The 18,922-nt window shown below is 43.1% G+C and overlaps 1 protein-coding gene across 7 annotated transcripts in view; it reads right to left on the bottom strand.

Moving 5' to 3' along the window:
- Positions 1–18,407, bottom strand: part of ELAVL2 (ELAV like RNA binding protein 2) — a 91,229-nt gene extending 72,822 nt beyond the window's left edge. For 2 of the 7 annotated variants that reach the window (XM_042015266.1, XM_042015268.1), the window contains exon 1: positions 16,519–16,642. In XM_042015266.1, the coding sequence (XP_041871200.1) occupies positions 16,519–16,634 (116 nt within the window). In that variant the 5' untranslated portion in view covers positions 16,635–16,642. Of the gene's footprint in view, positions 1–16,518; positions 16,643–17,857 lie in introns of those variants that run through there. The other 5 variants (XM_042015265.1, XM_042015267.1, XM_042015272.1 and 2 more) reach the window with 4 other exon arrangements.
- Positions 18,408–18,922: the final 515 nt, after the last annotated feature.

The following is an 18,922-nucleotide window of genomic DNA, read 5'->3' as shown; positions in this document are numbered from 1 at the left end:
ATCAAGGTTCCTTCCATCAAGTTCTTAACTAAAACAAAAACTTACGAAAGGAAACAGCCATCTTTCTAAATAAGAATCATCTAGTATAATTTCAGGCTCCACTACAATTCAAACAGTCTTGCATGTAGGTTAGAACTCTGAGGATTATGTTAGCAGTAAAGCCTGAACACAGTGGAAATGAACTCCTCTAACAAACTTATGCAGATAGAAGACCTCTTACCCCCAAAACATTTTCAGTCAAAGGCCGCAAAAATGATGAGGAGACAGCTGTGGCTAAAGTGTACCCTGAGATTAGCAATAGCTTCTATTGTATCAAAGACAACAAGCCTAGTACAAATTTACCTAGCCATCAATTGTCTTCAGTCTTCACCATTTTATTAGAGGATGCTGCCGATGACAAATAACACACTTTACTCCTCCTCTGAAACACACAAGTTATTTTTTTTCCTCTATCTAAACAACTGTTTAGGTAGTGCAAGGTTTTTCTACTAAAGATTTGAGATTAAAATCAAACTCTAGACATATTTGACGGTTATTTGTTTTATGACAAGGTGAAAAAGAACTTCATGTAGACCTCCTACAGGACACTTTTTTAGGCAAGTCCTTGAAACAAGAACTTAGATAGTACTGCACATTCAAAGCTTTTCCAAAACCAGATCTCTAGTAAGTATTGCATCCTTGTCACACAACTCAGAATATGGAAAGTAAAACACTGATTTAAAAAAGAATACCTAACCATGCACTCTATATCACATTAAGTCTCCAACTATAGACTAACATCCTTCAGAAGAAACAAAAAAGGGTAAATACTCATGGTGTAACACAATTTTAAACTACTGCCCAAGTTGCATCTTTAAACACAAGTATATTAACTGCTCTTAGATGATGAAAAGCATGTTAACTTTTCAGTACATCACAGGAATTTATTTCATAGCTCTTTACTCACAGCTCTTGCTGTTAAGAGTGTGAAAAACAGACCTAAAACCAGCCAGTCACATAAACTCTTTAAAAATCAAGCACCTGTATCTTAACACAGAGTGAGGAAAAATCATTCTGTACATTTTTTTTAAACTGCTAGCAAGCTGGCTGGTTACACAATCTGTACTTTAAAACTCCTGAAGTTAATACAACTTATCAGCATTGCTAGAGACTTATGTCAGCTTAAGAAAGCTGTCTAGAAAAAGAAAGGCAGAAGAAAGACTACAAAAAATGTGGGCCTTCTGCTGAATGGGGCAGAGAATCTGGTGACAACAGACATGGGAGAAGCTGAGTTTATCTATCTTTAGCCTTGATCTTTACTGGTAAGACCAGTATAAACACCAGATGGAGGGGAGCAAAGAAGGTTGAGACACTCTTTTGAGAGGTATCCAGTGTCAGGACAACATATGTTTAAACATACGAGGACTTATTCCCACAGCAAACACTGACAAGCACAGAACAACACCCACAGAGAAAACAGACTCTCTGGGCAGAGCAGGAGACATCCAAAACCCAACTGGACATTGACTGGGGCAGCCTGCTCCAGGTTGACCCTGCTTTAAACTAAGGATTGAACTAGAGTATTTCCTGAGGTGCCTACCAAGCTAAGTAATTTCAGTCATTAATATAACTTAAGTATGTTCGACAGTTTTTAATATATTAAAAAAGCTAAAGTATGCAGTAGAGGGCTATTAACCACTAGCATCAACTCCAACCAATGAAAACAGCACCGAACACAAGAATACATCACATCTGTGTCCTTCTGTTTTCCTGCAACTACAGGTCTACTGAGAGGTTTCCATGTCATCCTATTATTCCACTTGTAATGACAAATAGTGTTCACTTATATTATATTTCATTAACATTCAAGAGCATTTGCAGTTACTAGAATACATTATGGTACACCTACACATCTACTTTTACCTTCCACAATTTTATCAACAGCAACACTGTTTAACAGGCAAGATAAGGCAATGAGCAAAAGCAGAAGAGAGCCTCAAGAAACACCCAAGACCTTATTTCTCAGACCAAGGTGCTTTTAGTATGTTTTTGGTTTAGTGGTTTTTATTTTCAGTCAATCTTCCAACTAGCACCGAGATATAATCCACACGAACGTTGAGATAAGAAGATGACATATCACCCATACATCCTGTGGATGTATTGAAACCTTTAAAATGACCCTCAGAGAAAGCACCAACAGTAAAACAAATGATATACTTGTGTTATACCATTAACCAGCATAAACAGAGAAAGAATTAATAAACACAGGACTCCAGAAAAATTACCTGGCAAACCAGCATTCAACTTCTAAAAATCAGCTCAATACTGCTCTTTAAGAACTCATTATATTACAACTCTTTGCACAGTTTTCCACTTAACATGCAGTTCCATTCTCCAGTTTATCAGAGAAAATACATTCTAGATCATGGACAAAACCAGTGTTCTGTTAAATAAGCATCACACTTATGCTCAGGAGGAATAGCCCATTTTTTTCCTAAAAAGTCCCACTTTTCCCCCAAGCTTACAGATTTGCCACTGTTACCAGCATAAAGACGTAAGTAAATGCAAGATCTGTATCAAGACAACATTTCTTTCAAAAGAGTCCTGACAACACCACATTCATCTTCTTAGGAAGTCGATGCAAACAATGAATTACCAGACTTAGCAAAAGAGTTTGGAAAATAAAGCTTTAAGCTTCAGAATTTTTAATAAAGATGCATCTTCTTGAATATCAAATTGGTATACCTCCTGAGTTCTGTTCTGACATTTCTACTGCAGTCTACATCCTCAAGGCTGTTTGTGACAGCTTCTTTATCAACCAGAGACAGACAAGATGTGACATGCCTTTACAGTGGCTTCAGAACTGAATTCTTCAATGCTAAGGAACAGCTGTATGCAAGCTATAAAAAGAAGGGCAAAAGCACACATGGGAATGAACTGAAGCAGAAGGAAATTGCCTCAAACAGCAACTGTTGCATGATCCATTGTGAAAGTTCATCATCACTGTTCTGGCTTTCTAGGATTTTTCCCCTGCACACATCAGATCTTGCCTATGTAATTCCTCATCAGAGTTTCTACCAACATCTCCTGAAAGCACTGTTTTACAGCTGTATTATACTGAAGTAATCTACCATCACCATGCCCATCTGCTTAATCCTTTCTTGCTTGGAGCACCTGTTAGACTAAGCAGACCCGTGTTCTTCTGTCACAACCACCTCTCCAGTGCTGCAGCTACCAAGCCCCTCTGACTTTATTTGCCCGTTGACTGTGGTATTGCTTCAATCCACCACCCTCCATACTGATGGACATCACAATGAGAAATTTTAAAACATTGCTGCAAAATGCTGAAGGGCACAAGTACTGGAAAACAGCCCAGTAATACCACTCGAGTCAGACATCTTCTGATTACTTCTAGCTTAATACCTACAACCTGACTTTCAGCAAATACCTACCCCAAAACACAGATATGTCTATTTAACAGACCCATACCAAGAAGCAAATAATTCAAGCTGAATGAATCAAACACTATGCTTAATTCTGCTGGTAATTCAATGCACTCTTGTTTTTCACATAGAATATGGTTTTGCAATGTCACACATTACGCACAAGGAGGCATTAACAACAGAATAGAAAAACTCCTGCAACATAACCAGTGCTCTGGCTTTCATAGCCCTACCAGCATCTTGGTGGCTTGGCAAATGTTGGAGGAAGAGAAAGAACACATAGCAGAACCAGCCACAACTATTCACAAGAGGCCACCTCTGCTTCTGGGAGCTCCACACAGCAGAGCAGGTCCATGAGAGAACACCACCACAGCTGCATATTCCACTTAATGCAAGATAAATCAAGAATTCAGCAGAAGATAGATATGAAAAAATGAAGACAACTGGTATCTTAACATGAACAACAGTAGCTTATTGCTACTGAACTGAGGAGTATACAACTACAGGATCAATAGCTTTTTCATCGGTAGGAGGCCCCACAGCAAACACAGCTACCTGAAGTCCTCACAGGTCCCACTCCCATCTCCAAATTGGACAGTATGACATGTAAGTTCAACAACTTCAGAGAACACCTGCTACCTGCTTCTCACAAATGAGAGTGGGCAATATGCAAAATCCCAGGGTCACCTACAACCCATGTTAACACAGTTCATTTTGTACCCAAGTATGTGTGACATGGAGAAAGAAGGGAAGGAAACAAACACAGGTCTGTGTGTTTTTGCATCATTTCCAATGATATTTTACTGTTACACAGCAGCAGTACTGCAACATTCAAGGGTAAATACTCTTAGCTTAACCATGTTTCATAATAAAATTTTTTAAAAAGGCAGGAAAAGATTGACTAGACAGCAGAAGGCTGTGCTCTGGCTACACCTATACAGTACAGTAAATCATAAGCTTTTCCTAATCAAAAAACAGCAAAGCAGTTCCAGGAAAGTATACTGCAGATAACTGTCATGAAGTGTGCTTTTAGAGAAAGAGCCACAGAGATTGCCAGCTGCTTGCCATCAAGAGCATTTAAAGTGCCACTCTCTTTAATACATTGATGGCATTATCCCGGTTTGCTACAGAAGCGGACCTTGAGGAGAGGCTATTTTTAACTAAGCTGTAAAGCTATTACAACTCACTGGACTAAAAAGATGTTTAAAAATTCATATGGGCTTCTCTAGAAGAGGGTGATCGAGCATTCCTTTTATATAATTCCTTCCTGATGGTACTTGGAAAGGATGAGATTGAAGATCTCTCCTAAATATTAAGAGAGAAGCCTCTATGGCAGAATAATCTCAACTCTTAGTCACATAATACACATTAACTAAGGACATGCAAGAGTTTCATGTGAGTACTGCACAACAGGAGATTTTATCCGTCACTACAATATCAGTCTCTATTCAAGCTTCTCAAGTTTCTTTTGTACTTGTTCATGACTGGATTCAGCAGCTTGGATAGATAGAGTAAGCTTCTTCATATCATCACTCCCACACTTTATCTGCATAGCTGGATGTTTGCTAGCCCCACCACCATCTCTTTGGTCCACCTCACTCCAGCGCATCAAAATTACTCTCAGGATTAAATCCTGAGCAATAAGCTTCTCCTGAGAAAATCAGAATCAGGGAATCAGAAAGGCAGAGAAAACAAGACTATCCCACTAATTCTTTTAGGCCAAAACATTAAGTGAAGTTAATCACAGAGTGGGTGAGACTGGAAAGGACCACAGCGAATCACCTCATCCAACTTCCCTGCTCTAGCTTCAACCTAGAGCACTGTTGAACAGGATTGCATCTTGACAGTTCTTCAGAGTATCTGTGAGGGAGACTCCACAACTTCCCTGGGCAGCCTGTTCCAGTGGGCAGTCACCTGCACAGTAAAGAAGTTCTTATTCAGGTGGAACTTGCTGTGCATCAATGCCTGCCCACTGCCTCTTGTCCTATTGCTTGGCACCACCACCTGGCTCCAATCTCTTGGCACCCTCCCTGCAGGTACTCATAGACATGGATGAGGTCCCCTCCCAGTGCTCTTCTTGAGGCTGAACAGGTGCAGCTCCCTCAGCCCTTCCTCATAAAAGGGATGCTCCAGTCCCTCAATCATCTTTGTCACCCTCTGCTGGACCAGCTCCAGGAGCTCCATGTCTGTCTTGTGCTGAGGTACCCAGAACTGGACACAGCACTCCAAATGCAGCATTACCAGGGCTGAGTAGAGGTGCAGGATCACCTCCCTCAACCTGCTGGCAATGCTCTTCCTAAGGCACCCCAGGATGTCATTGGCCTTGGTCACCAAGGCACTGCTGGCTCATGGAGAGCTTGTTGTCCACCAGCACCCGCAGCTCCTCCACTGAGCTGCTTTCCAGCAGGTCATTCCCAGCCTGTGCTGGTGCCTGGGCTTGCTCCTCCCCAGGTGCAGGACCCTGCATTTGCCTTTGCTGAATTTCAGAAGGTTCCTCCCTGCCCATCTCTCCAGCCTGTCAAGGTCCTTCTGAAGGGCTGCACAGTACCCTGGGGTATTGGCCAGTCATCCCAGCTTTACATTGTCAGTGACACTGCTGAGGAGGCCTCTGCCCCTTCATCCAAGTCACTGATGGATAAGTTAAACAAGACTGGGCCCAGTACTGAACCTTGGGAGACACCACTAGGAACAGGCTTCCAACTGGACCCTGTCCCACTGATTACAATCCTCTGGGATAACACTACAATGGCTAGTTACTAGCAGTCCCACATGAGCTGTTTTAGATCCACTTAATTCCTCTGACTGAAGGAGAAAAATTTCTTGTTCGTCTTAACATACATTTTAAGATGTAGCGTGACTACAGAAGACAACAACCATTATGGGTTTAATCTGCACAGACAGTACCAACTGCTACTTGGAAAAAATGGTTGTGAGGTAGAAGGCATGAGAATTGCAGTTCAGGATTGACAACACCAAGCTGTATGGTGTGACTGACATCTAGGGATGGATAGAACACTGTTAACAGGCTGCCTGGAGAGGTGACAGATACCCCATTCCTGCAAACATTCAAAGTCAGATTAGATGGGACTCAGAGCAAACTGAAGATGCTCCTGCTCTTCGTAGGGGAGTTCGACAATGTGGCCTTTAAAGGTCCCTTCCAACCCAAATCATTCTATGATTCTTATTGTTCAGTGCCTTTAGAGGCCACTCACATGCCTTCACTCCAAGGACAGCAGGCAGGGAAGAACACATCAGTATCAAGGTGAAGCTGAAAAACAACCTCATGTGCAGTCATGTTTTCCAATCCTCTATAACCCTCCAGATAGTTACCTGGTTTTCATGACCACTACTATTTATCCCACAGAAGACACTGGCATAAGCTGCTTAAACACATATTCTATTCCTTCCTACCTAAGAGAATTGTCCATATAATATTTCAAGTTAAATAATTTTGAAGAAAAGTGAAGTAAACACAGAACAAGGGCAGCTAGCTGTTATTAAAATCTGTGAGCCAGAAGTAATACCTTAACTATCTGCAATCCCTCCTCCCCTCACTTCTTTTCCTGGTCCAGAGTTCCTCACCATATCTCTGCACCCTAATCCTCCTGAGATCACCCAGTATAATATAACACAGAAAAATGGACAGCAAGCAAGGTACTGTTGATACAAACAAGTTGTGATCAGTTGGTTGCACATTGTTAATTGACAAAGACGCAAGTCTTTCACACATTACCAGCCCATAACTGGACAAAGAAGTACGTGACAAAAGCATTATCATCAAAAATAGTCTTAGACAAAGGTATTACAGTTTTTAGTTGCTATACAGAAGTCCCCCTTGCATAAAAGTACATATACGTACCTAGTCCTTCTCCTCCCCTCTTTAAGTTATCATTTAAATATATAAATGCCACAGCTGCTTCCAGAAACCAGGAAGCTAGAAATGCAGCGGAAGTTACATGTGGATAAACAGGGATATTAAAGTCTAACACACCACAAAATAAATCAGATTGATACTGCTGCATGAGAAGGCTTACTTAGATCTTTACAGCCATTTTCCATCTCCTGACTCATTAGCCACATCTTCCCATTTTTCATCTCCTTTTAAGCCGCATTTCTTCTCCTACTCTACCAAAAGCTGTTCTAATAAGCAAAGACAGGTATTACCCATACCAAGACACCCTGATCCACAGGACATCATATAACCTGTCTCTGAAAAGCCTAAACGAGGTGAAAGCTCACACATGTTCTCCTAGAGGCGTACCCAAAACATCCTTTGCCATCTGAACCAGTATTCTCAAAAAAAAAGGCAGCAAACTTCACCTTTAAACTGATATACAAGCAGCAGCTCCAAACATCTACTTTACACACACTGAGCCACTGTTGGCCAGTAGCTTGCTTGTTACAGCACACCTCTTATACAGAGAGGCTATCACTAACACCATCACACTACTCATTCCAGTTGTTAAAGGACTGTCGTTTGGCCCAGAACTGCCCTTAAGGATTTTCAGAGAAGCCTTCTGACAGCCACTGCTCTCAAGTGGTTCATGCAAAGGTACATACTTTTAGCTCCCAGAGGGCTCTTAAGACTACTTAAAATCGAAATATGTGTGCCTCTAGGCTGATCCCAACCAGGAAAACAAGTTCAGACAGATCACTGTTTATTCTTTTAATAAGCCAACTTACACAGAGGAAAAGACAACTAAATTGCTTTCTCTCAAAAGAACAGTGTCATACAGCCCCTAAAAATTAAGTAAACATTTGGGTCTACTACCATTCATGAAAAAGTTTGTGGAGAAAGTGCTGATTGATGATATGCACTAAGAGTAAAGTAGACTCATAAGGGCAGCAGCCCATATACTATGTAACAATATTATTTGTCCAATTACTATCGCAAATACCTACAGACTGAAGGACTGGGAGAGCGTCAAAGCAGTATTACAACTGTTAAAAATGTGCAAATGACTAATTTCACCTTGAAACGCACTCGTAAGAACAGCCAGTAGTTTCATAATGTACTAGTGTTTCTGGTTCGACCGCAGATGAGCTTGTTTCTTTTTTTTTTTTGGTAAGACTCAAACTCTGCCATGCCTCAGCTCTCTGTCCAGTAAATGCATTTTCTTTTGCTGGCAAAAGTGGCAGACAGATGTGTCATTTGGGTCAGTAGGAATTTCAGGTCATCTCCAGTCTCACCCCCCACTCACAGCAAGATCAGCCACGTGGTGTGACTGCTCAGGGCTTTATGGGCTGAAAAGCCTACAAGGAGGGAGACAGCACCATCCCTGTCTGTGGACACCAGGCCCACTGCCCAGCAGTTCTTGTGGAAGGAAAAGCTTTCCCTCATCTCCCGCCTCTATGGCCCAGCTCAGCTCACTGCCCACCAGGGCTCAGGGCCTTCTGCCCCTAGTCCTGCTGGCATCACTGCCAAGCCTGCTGAGTTTTCAAACAGCATTAAAAGTTACATGGAGTCAAGCATACCTTAAACAGACATCTCAGGAGGCTGATTAGCTTTACAAATTCATAAATTTGGGTAACAAGCACCACTCAAACTATTCATATTTCATTCAGATACGAAAGATATCTTCGTCTCTGTGGTACATCCACAAAACTTTTCATTTTTCACAAAACTGAGCCTCTTATTTCCATTTATTAATCCTGTTGTACAATTCCCATATTTTTCTAAGGGGGACTAACTAGCTCTTCAGTCCATACACATCACACATAGCAAACATTTACCACTCACATTCAAGTGTTCAAAGCTGCTCAGGCAGTATCATGCTGTTCCTGAGTGCTCCATTTCATATCCTTTTGGGCAGGTCAATGTGAAATCCTGCATACACGTACTGCATTTGACAGCAGTTTACTCACAGTTATCCTAATTTGGACTAAGCATATGAATAACCACATATCTACAGCTCTTCTTAATAGCCTGACCATCCAATTTTTTGAGATGTATGGAGATAAAAACAACACAGCCATCTCAGTCAAGCAAGTCATGAAAAGATACATAAATCAAATTTTAAAAGGGCAAGTCAGCCCAAATTATAAAACAGGAGGACAGGTACAATCAGATGGTGATTAATTTCAATATTATCAAATTCAGTATTTGAATAATTCAGCAAGTAGTACCAGCAGCCACAAAAATTAGGTCCCTGATCTTGGACACTCTCTCAGTACACACAAAGATTACTCAAGATTGATATGCAGAACTGTAAGCTAAATCTGATACTACACAGTTAATTTAAGTAAAAAAAAAAAAAAAAACTGCTCCAACAAAAACTATCAACTCATTTTCTGTTCTCATGCATTGCTTCAAGCAGGAAACCTGATGCATTCAATCATTCTGTGCAATTAACTCCAAAGACAGGCAATTTGACTTAGTATTTCTTCAGGAACACTGACATTTCTCATTTCAGAACACCTAAAAATGTTTCAAAACAAGTAATCCTTACTCCACTTGGTTACAGAACACACAGCATTTGTAAAGATCAAAAAATCTGTACCCACAAAATAAAAACAGGTTGTATTTTTGCCACAGCAAAAGTCTGCAGTATCTACTCCTTTTGCAACAACTCTTCTACACTTCTCCTAATGCTACCAAACTTGCACAGAAAATCCTTCTGGATTCACAGATTGATTCCAACCCAGACCAATCTTCAAATCACCTAGTTCCAACACCTGTGCCATCAGCAGGGATATCTTCCACTAGATTAGGCTGCTCAAAACTTTGAATGGGTCATCTGTGTTATACCACTCAATGTGGAAAGAAACAGTCACCATCTCAACCATCTTAGTTGCACATGAAACCTTCCACTCAAAAAAAGAAAGCCTACAGCCCAGTTGTAGTATCAGCAGAGAAGAGATTCTTGATCACCAGAGGTATGTCCACAAAAAAATCACTGGTCTCCACCACAACGGCTAGTTTTATATCGTTCAGCTGCACTGGTTCAGAGGAATTTCACTACAAGAACCATGCTTCTTATAAAAATAGCCTTTAGCAAAAGACAAGCATGACTCCATTTAATTTTCTTTCAGTTTGCTCAACTGTTACAGAAAAAATTCAGCTACTCAGTTGGTTAATGAGGCTGTAACTCTCATCCTGCCTACCAACATCTCAACCATGGATGTAATCCAAGGCAAGTGCTATTGCTATGCCAAGTTTCACAGTTTAGCTATCTCAATGCAAAAGCAGCTTCTACAGTCTTCTTCACTTTATGCAGTTCACTTTGTCAGCAGTTTTCCAGTTCCCTTCAGAATGGGTCTTCTGGCCAGATTAGCAATAGCAGTTTTAGGTCAGGACCTCAATTTGGGCTTGTAGCTCAAGGTACAAGCACAAAAATTAAAAAGTCAAACTCATTAATACACTAATTTCTTCTCTGCTGCATGCATGCAGTACATGCATAGTCTGTTACAAGCAGCATATGGTGTTTTAGAGTTATGACTTTAGTTGTCCCTCTTTTGGAAGCAGAAAGCAGCTTTGAATGCTTATTTGGGTAGAAATGAACCACGCCAGGATGTCTGATGGGATTTCTACACGTGTTACTAGAGGTAAAAATAATACACCTAATTACAATTACAGCAGGTACTAGAATTTTAAGATTTAAATTTAAAATATTTAAAAGCCCTTCTTAAATCAACTCTGCTGTGCAACCAGTAAATGTTCACCTCTAGTTATGCTTGCTGGATCAAGACTGGAGATGAACAGCAGATACAGAAAATTTAAATAAATCCCAAGATCTTGCTCTGCGTTTAAACTGGGATGCACATGAAATTTAATGCTAATGGATAAATAAACACAGAGGTCACAGAATTAATTTTCCAGTATTCCAAGAGGACAAACAAAATGGATGGCACTGAAACAAAGACTCCACTACAAAAACAAAATGGAAACAAACAAGGTGTGTATGCTACCATTCCTGCAATATACTGCCCATTTCAGTGCAATGGCTATGTATGCATATGCCCAAAGCAACTTCAGAAATCCAAATACCCCATTAACAATCTTTTCCTCTGACAAGACAGATGGCCACAATACTTCCTTCTTCCATCTTCCATCTTCCTTGTCAGAAACACTCCTTACCAGACCAGAGATCTAAGGGACCACCTTCTCCTCCTCCTCACCACCTTGCACACACTTCTCACAGGGTCACCTGAAGCAATGCTGCAAGGAGCCTTACCAACTTCTGTAGGCAAACAAGTACATTTGCGCCCCACTGGTTCCATGAGCTATCAGAAACTATCTCGCCATTCAGAGCGCCTTTCTGCAAAGATGGTGCTCAAGTCCAGGCATAGCTGTTCCTGCAGCATGTAAGGGATAAGACCATAACTTCAAGAATGCATCCAGAAAGTAAGTTAATCACGAGTAAGATTTGAAGAAACTATCCACTTCGGTACTGAAACCAAAAATCACATGCCACAGTTACAAAACTAGAAGTGGCGAGGTTACAAGGCCAAGTTTGAATAGCAGGCAGACAAACCTTGCCCTTTTTCTGGTGTTTAGATATTTAATCAGTAATTTTTGATACCCACCACACCAAGTCTACAGCAGTGAACAATTTCTTGAAGGCACTTTATAGCTACATTATTAATAATAGACACTACCATGACATTTTTAGCCGATTTTATTTACATTAAGGTATTTTAACAGTAAGCTTTCTACAACACTACACAGAAACAACCTCTTGCATGCCAAGTCTGACTTTCCAAATCCCAATATATGGAGAGACAGATCTAAGCCCAGGACTTAAAAGCACATTTTTCCCTAAGAGACTCAGGGGCCATGAATGTTTCTGCTAGGAATGTACCTACTACTCATTTAGAAAGACACAAAGCCAGCCCAAGCAGCCCATTTCAAATGTTTATGCCCCATGACATGTAGGTACTAGTCTGAGTATCTGCAAAACCCACTGAAATCTCTACCTCGTCATACCAATTCAGCCTGGTGGAAATGGCACAGAGTATCCAAACTATCTTCTGACCTGCCTCCTCCTCTACCTCCCTCCAGGTAATACTGCATAAATTTTCATCAGTACCAATAATAAACAACAGACAACTGAAAAAAGGAAAATACAGGAAAGATTACTCCAGCCACCCCTTTTAGCACTTAGTTCTACTTCTGACAAAGTATGTAATAACAGCATGTAGTAACATGGAAAATACAATCAGCAGGCACACTACTGGTAGAGAAACTTAACTTATATTACCTTTCCCTTTCCATGGCTCAACCTCCTCTCTCTACCCTTGCAAAAAGTGACTAAGGCATTTGCCTATAAATACTTATTTGAATTTCCAAGAAAAATTCTGTTCATCCATTCTGCAAAACAAATCCTACTAACTTCCTTTCTGACATCAAGACTTAAAGCACAGAAGAACATCAGTATTCCAGCAATCATGCAATGGCAGTTTCATGCCATAAGAATACATAAAGCTTATTCAGCTAAATCTAAGTAAGGACTTAGCTAAACAAACTCATCCTGAGGAGTCTGACAGCAAATGCAGCTAGCACAGACCTACAAAAAGGTCAACACATCACAGTGAATACTCCAGGACACCCTGAGTACTCTTTCCTACCTCTGTGTAGACTGTCTTACAACATATTTGAATGTTAAAGTGTTCCCTCTTTTGCCAGTACTTAGGTAGTAAGTATTCACAAGACTGCATATGCACACTTTACAGTATGTTACAGCAATTCAGTTACTTTCCAAAGTATAATGCTTTCCTTCTACCTCTACTCCACACTCAGCTGAAGAAGTAACTAAAGTGTCTTAAGTCCATAACACGATCATAAGTGCTCTACCACCTCAGTATTTTTCTAGCTTCTGCATCATTTGGGCAGCTACAGTGGGTATACTGGATATACCTGGTTTTTTGCTAAATGCAGCAAATCAAACTAGTCATTCTTGCAACATTTTACAGCCTCATCTAGTCTAAGAATCTCTGCAGTTTCTGATCAGCAGCTGGACTATTTGAGCCATCAGCAATATCACAACTGCGTGAGGGAATGAAGAATCGGTATCACCAGTGCTTTTCGTGAAGTCCAAGACTGCCTAAGATTATTCTCATTCTGATCCTCGGAGGGAATGCTCACTGCCAGCACATTTAAACACCAAACTCTCATCCCAACTTTGATCCCTCGTTACATCTGGGCTTATTATGACTACCAAAACAAATTAAAACCCCTATTGCTTAAGTACAGGAGTACTGTGAGGAACAGTGGCTCAGACGGAATAGAAAACTGTGTGACACTAGTTTAATCTCCATATGGAAAACTCCACCTTGCTGCCAATTGACAATTTTCACATGTATGAAAGTAAGACCTTCCCATTACAGTTTTCCACATTATGTAATTACTGCTCTTAAAACTTCACATATTTTGCCAGCCAAGTCAGATTTAGACTGTGAGCTACTTCAAAAACTTAACATGGCATTTTAAAATAATTTTCTGAGAAAGCATACTTAAGATTTCTGCCATGAGCTATTTCTCTTTCGCTTGGTTTTAAAGCAGAAAACCTGCACTCCATATAAAAACACTGACTACTAAAGCCAAGTGTTTCAATGAGCTCATCTTTCCAAGATGTACTTTACTGCAGAGCTGTACACCAGAAAGTCTATGTGAAACACGTGCTCTTCCAAATACAGTAAAGACCAACAACTAGCACTTAGGTCTCTTATCACAGATTCTGTCAAATTTAGCACTGCACTTAGTTGTTCTGTAAGTATTAGATGCAAGGAGACCCTACAAATAAACAGCAATTCTTATTGAGTAAAAGCAGCTTGCTCAGTATTGGCAGTTTCTCTGAGTTTCAGTGGGAATGAATCAAGAAGCCTACTTGCATTATTCAGCCACCAGAGACTCAGGGTAACTTTCAGAATTTCAACATGGATTAGGCAACAAAACATCTTGATCTCACCCACCAGCTGCGGTAGCTAAAACTTACAAATTGTCTTATGCCAGCTTCTCCAGAACTAATCCTTCTGAGTACGTCAAATTAGGTAGATTTTACATAGGCAAAATCAAAAAAACACATAGCAGCTGCCTTCGGAAATGGAACTACAGATGCCAAAACCCAAAACACCATCAGCTATCCTGCTGCGTAGTGCTGTGATTTTTCAATTGATTTGGGGGCTGTCAGAAAAAGAAATGTCTGTGCACTAAGGCAACATTCTCTCACACTTTTCAAATGTTAGCAACAGCTGGGAACACTCACTGCCTTCTGCAGATACTAGCATCTACTAGGAAAGCATTTCGGCAGAAGTGAAGATGGCATTAAAGCAATATTGAAATGTATATTCATCACAAATTGAGTTTACCCATTAGCTCACTATCAGCTTTATTGCTATGAAGAACATCACTGGCCACAAATAAAATCAAAAGCCATCATGTCTTATGACAAAGTTTTATCTACAAAAGCAGCATTTCTGCATCACTGTTACTAGAAAGGAGCTTGTGCTTGCATCCTTGCACTATTTTTAACTGCAAAGTCTACGTCTGCAGAGGCATTGACTTATTTTAAGAAGCACAGGAAAGCTGAACTATTCCTTGGGCTTTTAGAACACTAGATCATATGTCATCTATTTCCTACCTAGTCTCCAAATAAAGGAAGCTTAGCTTTATCTCTCAAAAATTCTAGCTTAGTATTACAAGACTTTAATAGAATTCAGCCTGGGCCTTCACTGTAGTTTAAATATTGTCATCTAGAAACCTGGCACATACTCTGCAAGCTTTTTTATATTGTCTTTTTTTTTTTTTTTACCTAGATCACCTAGCTCAATCACGCCAGTTCACAATTTTTGAAAAGGCAGTAAGTACATCTTTACCTCCCATTTAAAAACCAGCATTTAAAAGGAATTCAGGAAAAATAATAAAAATCAATGTTCACATTAATATGGTAAAGTCATAATAAATTTACTTGCAAAATATTATACTAGCATGATTAACCTAGAAACAGGAAGAGATTTATGCAAATATACTTAAGACATATCCATCACAAAGACTAAAGCAATTAAAAATCTCCACTGCATATGGAAAAGATCAACCACTTCAGCAAAATAAAACCACATAAAATAAAGACATCTATTGCTGAAGCAGAAATATCCATGTGGGTACATTCAGAAGACATCTAAAAGGGGCATTAAAGATGTGCTTGGTCAGATTTTAATACATCTGATAAAATTCCTTAGCAGTTTCAAGGGCATTAGTATGTGTCCGTAGTTATAAATCCTTAATAATGTATCATGGCAAAAACTTCAAATATCGAAGTTTCTCCCAACTAAGCACTATTCTGTTTTACATACAGTATGTAGAATCACCAATTTTATATTTGCAAACAAAATTATTTATGCATAATTGCTATAAATGAAGCTATAAAGCTATCACCCTTATACAGCATTTCTGAAGGGTCAGAGAAAAGACATGAAAAAAAACTGAATGCAATTTCAGGATTCAGAATTCATGAAACTAAAAAAGGAAAACTGACGCTCTAACTAATGCCGTGGTGTTTCCTCAACCAAATGTCCCCACTCACTGGAACACCTTCTGGCCTCCCTCCGTTTAATTTAAAATTGGCCATCAAAGCAAAGTCAAATGGCATGGAGTTTTTCAGCACAAAAAAATCAGGACCGTATTAATTTTCAAGAAAATACACACATCCTGAAATACTCAATTCATCAGGTGTTACCACTTTATCCAGTATCACTTGTAAGAACGCAAGACACTGAAGTCCTATGTAGCAACTAAACCTTATCAACCAAGGCTGTCTTCAAAACTTCAAAAATATGGCAACACCTTTTAGTCTTAGAGACTTCAGTTAAATAAACTACAATCAAAGACTGTTTAATAAACACAAATTTTCTTGCGCGTTTTGGGTAGTTTCTGGATTTTTTTTTTTTAATAACCATCAGTTTTCCCATTCTAACAAGTTACACCTGTATTTAAACGGGCGTTAATGGGGGTCACCGAGCTGCCTGGCTGCTTCAAGAGTTCTCACCACCAGCACTACTCAGTTGAAGCAAAATCAACTCACTCTCTAAGCACTCAAGGCAAGAAGGGTACTTTTTTTCCTGGGTAGGGCAATCTGAAAAGGCAGGCAATACAGCGAACCTCGGTAATGCTCCGTGCAAAAAGCAGTGATGACGGGGCGACGATCCCTCAGCCTGACCCAGGTCGGACGCTTGGCTTCTCAGCGCGACGTAACCCCCGAAATAAAATAAAAGCATTTGAGTCACGCACCCTTTCACCCCCATACCCCACCCTCCGCTCCCCTCCCCGGCCGGCACAGCTCACTCGCACCGCCTGCCCCGAGGCGTGGGGGGCCGGAAGGCCGGGACCAGACGGGACCGGGGGTTCCAGCGGGGCCGCCGCGCCTTCTCCATCGGAGGGAGCGCTGTCGCCGGCCACGCAGCCCCGCTGGCCCCACCCGCGGGCGCGGCTCGGCTCCCTCCGCGCCCCGCAGCCGCACAGGTGCGCTGGGCAGCCCTGCGGCCTCCCCGCCTGCCAGCCACAGCCCCCGCGCGTTCCAGCCGCGCCCGCCCGCTGCCCCACGGCTCCGCCGGGCCGGAGGGCGCGCTCGGAAGGCGACATAAGGGCTCCGGTTAGAGCAAAGTGAGACGCGAACATGAGGGAAAGGAAGGTGCAGCTTGCAGGGAGAATGGGAGCGACACTCGAATGGTAGGGCCACGCTAGAGATATAGGTGGGGTGAAAGTCATTCAGAGGGATGCTGCTGACTCGACAAAGGGTTTATTGAACAGTGTTTTGTTCGGAGGACAGGTGTTTAACCGTCCGGTTAGTACCACACTAAAAACGGGGGAGCGGGGCAAAGGAAACAGTCAGAAAAGCTGAAAGGTTAAAGCAAAAACCATGTAGTATCAGAGAGAAGGGGATGAACCGTTCGCAGAAAAAAAAACCACTATCAGCGACTGTCAAGAAGCCCCTCTTGATCTAACACCACCGTTATCTTGGAGTTTGGAACCCAGACCGCAACAAGCCGGTACGGGCGGAACGCCACCGGTCACCTATAGCAGCAGGGGATGGGGAAGGCCTCCGCACACTCCCTGATCTACCCCTATCTCGGGGGGTTCCGTGGCCATACGCCGGCGGCCCCTCGCCCAAGCCGCCCCTCCTTCCCGCCGTGCTCCCCGCGCGGGCTACACTCCCGCTTCGGGTCCAGTTCTCCTCCACTCCTGCTCCGGGGCGAATCCGGCGTCCCGGCGCGCCTCTGCCAAGACCACATGGCTCCCAATAAGCCCTGGCTCCGTTCTCAGCCTCTGGACCCGCCATTCTTTCAGCGGCCTAAGACCCGCGGTCCATCTGCTCGCTGTCCTCCAGGAGCGGCGAGCTTCGCGAGCGTGGTTATCGCTGATGGCACCCGACGCTGGGAGCGGGTGCGGGAAAGGTGTCCGCTGCCCGAGGGAGCGGCGCAGCGCCCCGCAGCCACCTCACCTTATGGCTTTGGTGCTCCCGCCACCCCACCGTCCTGCAGTCGCCCAGCCGCCAACAGAAGGAAGTAGGTCGGTGACGGGCAGATAAAGGCCCCCACAGCCCGCCCCCGTAGCCACCGCCTGAGTGACGCTGCCGGCGGCCACTCAAGAAGCCCCGCGCCCGCGGGGCCGCGCCCCCGGGGCAATGCGGGCACTTGGCGGAGCCAAGGCCGGGCGCGCCCCACTCCGCGACTACCGCCGAGCACCTTCGGCCGGCAGGGAGAGCGACGCAGCGGGGTCTGCTGAGCAGGATGGGGCGGGAGTTTGCCTTCCCCGTCCCCGGTGGGGTCAGAGGAAGGGCACCCACAGTGTTTGCTCGTCGCCCTAAGGCTCCGCGACTGGGCGTCTTGCCCTGTAAAATATCAAGCCCCGGAGGCTCCACGCTGCCTCCTCTCCGGAAACAGCTCGGCGGGGCGGACGAGCCCCAAAGCCGCCGGCCCGAAGGGGCGCAGCGGAAGCGAGCGCTCCGCGATCTGCGACGCGCATTAGCCGCTCCGACAGCGCCGTCCCGTTTCCCAGCGGCATCCGACAGCGAGGGGACCCCTCTTCACTCCCCGCAATGTTCGGCTGCTGCACTCCGATACTGCGCTCCTTCGGGCGCCTCGTTGCGCGCGGGTAGCGCTCCATAGAGTGCCCAAAGCGGGGTCACTGGGGGGAGGGGGTCCCGTCCCCTCGGGAGCGCATGGTTTAGTGTGTCCCCCACCCTCTCAGCGCTCCAATGACTAGTCAAAATACACCGTCTCACCGCCGGTCCTTGGAAACGACTTGAGGTTCAACTATTCATTTGCCTCGCTCATATAGATCGCACATTAGTTATTTTCGTACGCGAAATAGTGGGTACGGTGTAACGTGCTAGCAGCAGCATAAATTAAACAACAATGGCAGTGCTCGCGGCCGGTCTTTGCCGGTAGCACACGCTGCAGCACCAGCGTTTACCATCGCCGCCTCCCCCTACTGCCCAGACCCTCCCACCGCCGCGGGGACGGAGGGCGAGAAGACGGGAGACGCGCCCCAGGACGGGACGCCC

The sequence above is a fragment of the Corvus kubaryi genome, unplaced genomic scaffold, assembly GCF_017639235.1.
Source record: "Corvus kubaryi isolate FWS band 111438036 unplaced genomic scaffold, C.kubaryi_AGA036_p1.0 split3-37296, whole genome shotgun sequence".
Classification (NCBI taxonomy): Eukaryota; Metazoa; Chordata; class Aves; order Passeriformes; family Corvidae; genus Corvus; species Corvus kubaryi.
Note: the sequence above shows the minus strand (reverse complement) of the source record. Positions and strands in the feature narration are given on the sequence as shown.